At 36.3% G+C, this 8,767-nt stretch overlaps 2 protein-coding genes across 2 annotated transcripts; one reads left to right on the top strand and one right to left on the bottom strand.

Moving 5' to 3' along the window:
- The first annotated feature begins 1,052 nt into the window (after nt 1-1,052).
- Nucleotides 1,053-3,284, top strand: LOC128730051 (2-hydroxyacyl-CoA lyase 1). The gene is made up of 4 exons (XM_053823125.1): nt 1,053-1,100; nt 1,251-1,373; nt 1,431-2,743; nt 2,938-3,284. The coding sequence occupies exons 1-4, from the start codon at nt 1,053-1,055 to the stop codon at nt 3,155-3,157; spliced, it is 1,704 nt and encodes a 567-aa protein (XP_053679100.1). The 3' UTR covers nt 3,158-3,284.
- Nucleotides 3,285-3,385: 101 nt separating this feature from the next.
- LOC128730050 (N-acetylgalactosaminyltransferase 6-like) lies at nt 3,386-7,621 on the bottom strand. The gene is made up of 3 exons (XM_053823124.1): nt 7,458-7,621; nt 3,658-4,906; nt 3,386-3,595 (listed from the first exon to the last, which is right to left on the bottom strand). The coding sequence occupies exons 1-3, from the start codon at nt 7,619-7,621 to the stop codon at nt 3,581-3,583; spliced, it is 1,428 nt and encodes a 475-aa protein (XP_053679099.1). The 3' UTR covers nt 3,386-3,580.
- Nucleotides 7,622-8,767: the final 1,146 nt, after the last annotated feature.

Here is an 8,767-nt window from a genome sequence, read left to right as displayed (position 1 = left end):
GAAATATTTCGTTAATATTACAGGGTGTTTTAATTGGTAGAGTGGTTTGATATTGTGTGTTGGGTTTTTAGTACAAAACCAACTATCTCTGCGTCTGATGATTGGGACACGGTCTGTATATAGATTGGAGCTTATGACAATTTTCAATGTTTTTCATCACGCATTGTAATGAAACTTTTATTTTGTAGACCACTACTAGATGCGGTTTTTGGTAAACGGCCAAAAGATTCTAGATGCGTCGAACAAAACCTATCGTAGACAAAAATGTGACAAGCTTAAAAAAGGAAATTTCTAAAAAAATCTAGCGAACAGTTTTATTATTTCTTTCCACTGCCTTTGATTTCTACATCATCTACAAACATTGTATTGTTTAAAGTACGACATGCATTAATAGCTGTCATTAAATTTTTTTTCGTAAATAAATAAAATTATATAGACTGCATGTCCGTTCAAATGTTGGCTTGTTCATTTTGAAAGTCAGGTAGTCTTGTTTATGGGTATTGTCATTCACGCAAATCTGGCATATTGTGAGAGCGGTATCTAACTATTTTGTTGTTGTATGTTCAACATCTCTGTGCTTGTTTTTGTTTAAATGCTAAATATAAAAGTTCAATTTCAATAAATTATTTAGAATATTGAAGTCAAATCAGTTCTTGAAATTACATCTAATCAAGTATTTGAAGCTTTGTGAGATAATTTAACCTTTGCTTTGTGCGATAATTGTTTTCCTTCCAGCCATTTAAGGAGTACGCAAGTGAAAAAATTACCGATAAGAATTATCAATGTTCTTCTTTTTAAATATGTGCCGTTGTCGCAGTTAGATTTATTTTAGGTTCCAAGTTGTACAGAGGTGCAGAATTTTTTGTAGTGTAGTCTCTTGAAATATATCTTGAGCGAAATACCAAAGCAGTTCTTCATGAAGTGAAAACAATGTATTCAAACTAGTTTATGTCACACAAAATTTAATTGAAGTGAGGAGTTGGAAAATTTGCGAGCCAGATAATTGAAGAGGTTAAATTACAATAAACTATCGTTGTACATTTTACAACGCCATGGAAGTGGATGGAAATACTGTTTTAGCCAAAGCTTTGCGCGAACAGGTAGGTCAAACATGCAACAGGGTTCAAAGTTGAACTGCGATAAGTAAGTGAACTGTACATCGTAAGTCATGATAAGAGCAGACATACGAGTAATGGTTGGTTGAGAGCAAATAGTGCCATAATCATCCTGTTAATACTTATCTCCATCAGGGCGTTGAATATGTATTTGGTATTGTTGGTATACCAGTTGTTGAACTGTCGATGGCCATGCAGGCTGAAGGGCTCAAATATGTAGGAATGCGTAACGAGCAATCGGCATGCTACGCGGCTCAGGTAATGAAGTAAGGTTGAGTATCTTGACATTCAATCATTCTTTATACTCTATTTTAGGCAATTGGATATTTAACTGGAAAACCAGGGGTGTGTCTTGTAGTTTCGGGGCCGGGACTTCTCCATGTAACTGGTGGAATGGCCAATGCACAAGTCAATTGTTGGCCTTTATTGGTTATAGGTGGGTCAACGTCTCAGGACCACGAAGGCATCGGAGGATTCCAAGAGTGTCCTCAAGTAGAATTGAGTCGCCCTTATTGTAAATACGCGGCAAGACCACCAAGCGTGGCCTTAATACCTATGCACGTAGAAAAAGCCGTTCGTTTAGCATGTTATGGTAGACCCGGCGCAGCTTATCTTGATTTTCCGGGAAACCTATTAACGGCAAAAATAACAGAGGATGCTGTACCATTACAATACGCATCTCCACAACCTCCAAAGATGCATCCCGATCCCGTAGATGTGAAAAAAGCGGCACAAATGCTAACTTTAGCCAAACGGCCGCTGGTTATCGTGGGAAAAGGTGCCGCGTATGCTAGATCGGAAATACAAGTTCGTCAATTGATTCATCAAACTAACCTACCATTTCTTCCAACGCCAATGGGAAAAGGCGTTGTACCAGACCTAGATCCGCAATGCGTTGCATCCGCTCGCACACTAGCACTACAAAAAGCTGACGTAATACTTTTACTGGGTGCGCGCCTTAATTGGATATTACATTTTGGCCGACCTCCGCGATATAGTTCGGATGCAAAAATTATTCAAGTTGATATAAATTCTGAAGAATTACATAATAGTGTGCTCAGCAGTATCGCTGTTCAGTCGCACTTAGTGCCCTTCATCGAACAACTGAGTGAGACGCTTGCCAAAAAGCAATACCGTTTCCAGTTTGAAAATGAATGGTGGAAGGACCTAAGGGCAAAGTGTGAAAAGAATCGTAAAGTTGTTGATGCAATGTCGTTGAATACTGAAATTCCTTTAAATTATTACGCGGTGTTTCATCACTTACAAGAACTCATTCCAAAAGATGCAATTATAGTTAGCGAAGGAGCTAATACAATGGACATCGGTCGAACACTTCTTCACAATAAGCTGGGACGCCATCGCCTAGATGCTGGTACATTCGGTACGATGGGAGTAGGTCCAGGATTCGCAATTGCTGCGGCCCTATTTTGCAGGGACAAATTTCCAGGCAAGAAGGTTATTTGCGTTGAAGGAGATTCGGCTTTTGGTTTCTCTGGGATGGAGATTGAAACCATGGTGCGATACCAGTTACCGATCGTAATTGTAATAGTGAATAATGGGGGTATATATGCTGGATTTGATAAAGAAACTTATGATGATATGCGCTCAGCTGGAGATTTAACGCACGTGTAAGTTATATATTTAAATATAAGTTATATAGGTTAAATGAGGTATATAAATATATATATATATATATATATATATATATATATATATATATATATATATATATATATATATATATATATATATATATATATATATATGTATATCTTCTTTGAGTAATTAAATTCTTTGTATTTCATAATACGTTCATTTTCAGAACACCGGCTTCAGCTTTAACTTATGAGACACGATATGAAAATATGATGAACATGTTTGGCATGAATGGCCATTTCGTTCGTTCTATTTCAGAACTTAAGGTTGCCGTTAAGGAGTCTCTATGCGCAACGGATCGGCCGCATATTATAAATATCGCAATAAGCCCGCAAGCGGATCGTAAAGAGCAAGACTTCAAATGGTTGACTGAATCAAAGCTTTAGTTTTGTTTATTGGAGTTTTCAACATGAGTTATTGTTATTGCATGGTTATTGTACATTCTATTATGGTATAAGGTGTTTGATTGGGTATAAACTGGTATCATAAATAAAAAAAAGACTACGGGTGGAAATAAGGATCAACATTGTATTGAATATCTTTAGGAAAGTTTTATTCATAAAATTTGGCTCCGTGTTTAGACCAATTCCTTAAATGTTCTATATTTATTTGTCCGATGCGCCAGTGTTGAATTTTAGCAGTATTGTTACAGTGATTTAACAAAAGCTTCCGGTTCTGTAGATCAGCTTCTAAACATAATGTCTTGTATTTTCCAACAATGATTTGCTTTGTATCCTGAAGCATGACAAATAGAGGTATCTGTTTAGTTCTTCATGATAAGCAGCATAACTCATGCAGTCTGTACGCTGCTAAAGCACAAATGGCTAATTACATAATTAGTTAGCTAATTACATTAATAGTAGTTGTTAGTTATTTGATATCTTACCATGTTGTATTGGAATAGTTGGTTGCCTTGAGAACCATGACACTCATAAGGAACTAATTGCGCACCAACGGAGTACTCGGGAACGTCTATACAGTCTGATGTATGTACAGTCTTGATATCACGTCGCCATGTAAATCGAAAGTGTTGTTCAGGACGCTCTGGTTTTGTTTTATTAGTTACACAAGTTGATAGGCAAATTTGCTTTCTTCCAGAGCTATAATCAACTTCTAAACACAAATCAGTATTTGCTAAAGTTTGTATGGCTCCTGAGGCAAAATCTTCCGGCTCCACCGGAGGGTATCGGTCCATCAAATCAGGAGCCACTTCTTCCATGAACCACCGAAATGTTTTGCATTTGAGGGTTTTTCGGAGCTGCTTCATTTTAGAAAGATCTCCAGTATCAATGGCATATCGTGCAGGATTTTTATCATATACGTAGTGTTTGTATTCGTCCATCCATACCTCTGCAACGCGTTTATGATTTTTGGCTACGAAATCGTATGACCTTGCATTAGGAAATGGTGCATAGCTGCGATAAATATGGCCAACTCTAGAACAAGGAACATCAATCAGGCGGCCGCCGCACATCCAAATTTTAAAGCTTAGCTCATATTGTTCTGCTCCCCATATTTCAAGTTTTTCATCGTATCCTCCAAGCTCCCAGAAAAACTTTGCACTTATCGCAAAAAGACCTCCTGCCATTACAGGACTAGGGAATGGTTCAATTGGATCTTTCTGATCCTCAGGACGTAAAGGTAGCCGCTTGTATAACATGTTCCAATCAAACATTCCTCGCGCACCTTCATCTTGTGGGTTAAGTTCAAATGTGTCATCTTTAATGACATCAATAAAGGGACACACACAGGTCCGATAGTTCTGAGCGATGGGTTCAAGCAATGGAGGCAGCCAGTTAATACCTGCTTCGATATGCGAATCTAAGAACAGTAATACATCACCTTTGGCTATTTTCGCTCCCGTCAAGCGAGCTGTGATGAGACCATTTCGCTCGGGTTGGTGAATGATTCGTACCAAATGTTTTAGGTTTTTTGAAAAATAGTCATCTAGTGGTTGTTTGAGAAACGGTTTTAAGCTTCCATCGTCAACAAGAATAATTTCTTTGAGTAAATGGGCTGGTGTACGATGTACGATACTGTTAACAGTTCGCAAGATGGTAGTCCAATGCTCGTCGTAGAATGGAACAATAATACTGGTTTGAGGTAAATTTTTGTAGTACTTGATTTGATGGCACCTGAAATATGAAAAGTGTTTATAAAGGATAAAATATAAATATATACAAGATATTTTTTAATTAAAATATGGTGAAGCAATTACCGCAAAGCCTCAGTTAATATATGATTAGCCATTAGATGTAGTTGTAAAACTCGAGTTAGATTGCGTATATTTTATTCATTTAATGATTAAAATTTTAAGAAAATGATAACTAAACAAGTTGCTTTGTCAGTTACGGCAAAAGTTTTGCTCCGTATGTTTTCCATTGCTTTAATAACTTAAGATTAACTGAACCGAATTTCCATCGCTGGGTGATGCTGGTAGTATTACAAGGATTGATAAAAACGGTTTTAGTTGCAAGATTACTGTCAATGCAACCATTACTTCGCATTATTTGTTGTGTTTTCTAAAAGTATAGTGAAAACTTATTTATGGTTGGAACGTTAAAAATGAGAATTAGTTTCTAACAAACTCACGTAATCGTATTGAAAAAATTGGTTTCCTTGATGAAAGTGACAAGTGAAAAGTGTGACTGGAGAAAGCGGCTCATTCTGGGGCACGTCCAAGCATTCATCACTATGTTTGAGCTGGATATCGCGATGCCAACTATGTACAAAGTATTGATTACGATTGGATGGTTCAGCAAGGTTGTTAGAGCAAGGATAGATTCCAATCGGTTTTCCCCTTCCTCTTTGCATACTATCTAAGCAATGGGTTAAATCAGCAACACTTTGGATGGAACCAAATGCGTACGGTGTGGGTTCCTCAGGAGGATACAATTCAAGGATTTCTGGTGCAACGTTTTCCAAAAACCATTTGAATGGCTTACATTGTAGCTTCTTTCGAATTGCTTTCATTTTGCTCATGTCACCTGTAGAAACTTTTGCGTAACGTTCAGGATCACGATTGTATATATAATGTTTGTATTCATCCATCCAGATTTCCGCAACCCGTTTGTAATTTCTCGTAACAAAGTCATATTTCCGTGAGTTTGGAAACGGACTGTATGATCGATATATATGACCGAATCGAGAACATGGTGCATCCAGCATTCGTCCGCCGCATTGCCATATTTTGAAACTGAGTTCATACTGTTCTCCACCCCAAATGTCAAGTTCTTCATCGTAGCCTCCGAGATCCCAAAAAAATTTGGCGTTAATAGCAAAAAGACCACCTGCCATAACAGGGCTGGCAAATGGTTCTGTCGGTGATATCTTTTGTTTGTTAGGGATTACGATGCGTTTATAATTAAATTTCCAGTCAAAAAGACCGCGTCCGCCTTCGTCCTGGGGATGAATATCAAATGTTTGATCGCCAATAACATCTATTAACGGGCAGACGCATGTTTTAGGATTTGTAACTATTGGCTCCAGCAAAGGAGGCAACCAATTGTAGCCAGCTTCCGTGTGCGAATCGAGAAAAATAAGTACTTCGCCCGACGCTGCTTTGGCTCCTGCAAGTCTAGCCTTTATCAGGCCTGTCCGCTGGTGTTGTCTAATCAATTTCACCTTAGCAAGATTCTGTGTAATAAACTCTTGAAGTTTATCTTGCAAAAACTGTTTTGTACTTCCATCGTCAACAATTATTATTTCCTTTAGCAGACGGGTAGGTGATCTGTTGAGAACGCTATAGATTGTTCTCAATAATGTACTCCAGTGTTCTTCGTAGAATGGGACTATAACACTTGCTGATGGAAGGAGAAACTGATATGACTTTAGCTTACAGCTAAAAATAAACAAAAAATGAAATATTTATTACTGTTAAACAAAACATTTGCTAATAACACTTACGTATGATGACAATCTGTAGATTGTTGCATAAAATAAAATAGAACACTAATGAAATAAACAATGATGAAAAGTACGTAATAAAATACAACCTCAACATTTGGAAATGCTTTATGCAAAGGAGTTATTTGTGTTATGTCATAACGTTTGGTTTTCAGGAAATCTAATCAAATATCACAAGAAAATTATTTTACACATGTTTGAAATTAGACTATTTTAGGAAAAACCAAGCGAAGCCAAACGAATTTGACAAAGTAAACAAATGCGCAGATGTATTTACAAAACTTTACATGGCAGCCTAAATTGTAAAGTAAGTTGAAAATTTAGATTTCAACATGTTATATTTTAAGCATGATGATGACATGCACTTTGAGCTTAGATATTTGTACTGCAAATTTTAAGCACCTTTACTAAGCACCTTTCTTTATTAACCTCACATAACAATATCCTGAGCAGAAAAAAAAAATACTTACTGCATGATATATAATTTGAGCTAAATTAAACTAAATTTAAAAAAATATATTGAAAATACATAGGTTAGTTCACCGTTTTCTGATAGGAACATTATAAACTGAGTGTGAATTGTTTATGTTGTATCCATGAGAGAAAATGTTCATTTTTGTTTATGCTATAAAATACTGCTGCACGAAGCATATGGGATAATACAAGTTTTAGTGGTAACGTAAGCAATTTGTTATGATTATTGAGACCTTTGCAAGTTGTACAACAGTGTAATTGTAACAAATAATAAAATCACAATCATAATTAAATTATCAAACTTACCTCGGATGCCTCAGGTCTGCTATTGAGCGATTCACGCTGATTTTATCACTAAGTAGTGCATTAAAACCGTTTTGAAAATAAAGCTCTTTTTGACGTTCACTGCCACTTTCATCCGGACTTAAGGTTGCCGGTTTACCTTGTTCACCAATGCCAACTCGTTTCATATCTTTTTGTATTTGTTCATAATTATGGTAATCGATTTTTTCTAAAAACTTGTTACTTCTTGAATTGATATGGTGTGTAAAATATACGTCCAAATGTGAGTGGCGCTGACGAAACAGTAATACAAGGCCTACCGTAATTATAATTATCAACAAATATCGAAGTGAGTAGAGAAATTTTAACACATAACGAATCGTTGAGCGCAAGCGCGCCTTACGAGCTTTCCCAAGCTTATCATCCACCATTTTTTCCTAGTTTAAAATATTTGAAACTGATACGGAAAAAATGTTTTACGAAATCCTAGGACAACGTTGATAACTTGATGAACGGAGAACTTGCCGTGGCTACGTTACTCAACCAACTCACATTACACGCTAGGCGGCACGATAAGTGCGTGGCACTGTTTTCATTCGTTCAGTTTCACTGACGAAAGTACGCTGATAATGTTTTCGAGTGATAGCTACACACTCCGATATTTGGACAGCTGTTCTGCAGTACATTTAGTTTTGTTGATGATCGTGATGATATTATACGTGTTTGTACTGTGCGCTCGTTTAAAAACAATAAGTTTGCTGTTGGAATAGTTGTTTTTTCTATGAATAGCGAACCCTGTGAAAATATTTCGTATGTTTATAAATAAAATCATTTTAATGTTAAATTCAATAATTTAATGGTGTCATGGGCTGATTCAGTATAGTACGTTTTATATGACGGTATGGCTTTGAATGAACCTTAGCTTATAATAATAGCATAATTTATTTTGCATGACGTATTTTTCATAAATTTTCCAACGAACTTTCAATAAAGTTGTGTTAAATTAAAACACCAACATATGTAATCATATCGCAAACAGCAGGTCACGGTTGAAAGAAATGATTTACGTCATTATTTTAAAGTAAATCATGAATTATAATCATCTTGTTAGTCATGGATAAAGTTACAGCTCAATATCGTATATCTCCCAGTGTGCATAATTAGGATCCTTTTATTGCTCTTTATTCGCCCGTAAGGAACCCAAACCAATCGATTTCCATTTTACAGTGGAAAAATTTGCTTGGAAATATATATATAAAAAAAAACAATGTTTTTTCCAAAGTCGAACATAGATGTAAAACTCAAATTATTAATAGGAATACCGGGCAATTTTT

This window comes from Anopheles nili, unplaced genomic scaffold, assembly GCF_943737925.1.
Source record: "Anopheles nili unplaced genomic scaffold, idAnoNiliSN_F5_01 scaffold_176, whole genome shotgun sequence".
NCBI classification, from domain to species: domain Eukaryota; kingdom Metazoa; phylum Arthropoda; class Insecta; order Diptera; family Culicidae; genus Anopheles; species Anopheles nili.
The sequence above is the reverse complement of the archived record's forward strand: the minus strand, read 5'-3'. Positions and strand labels throughout refer to the sequence as shown.

Coding starts and splice junctions, on each gene's coding strand:
- LOC128730051 (XM_053823125.1), top strand. CDS start 1,053: ATGGAAGTGGATGGAAATACTGTTTTAGCCAAAGCTTTGCGCGAACAG. Junction 1,101..1,250: donor CCAAAGCTTTGCGCGAACAG/GTAGGTCAAACA, acceptor TATCTCCATCAG/GGCGTTGAATATGTATTTGG. Junction 2,744..2,937: donor GCTGGAGATTTAACGCACGT/GTAAGTTATATA, acceptor GTTCATTTTCAG/AACACCGGCTTCAGCTTTAA.
- LOC128730050 (XM_053823124.1), bottom strand. CDS start 7,621: ATGAAACGAGTTGGCATTGGTGAACAAGGTAAACCGGCAACCTTAAGT. Junction 4,907..7,457: donor GCAGACCTGAGGCATCCGAG/GTAAGTTTGATA, acceptor TTCATATTTCAG/GTGCCATCAAATCAAGTACT.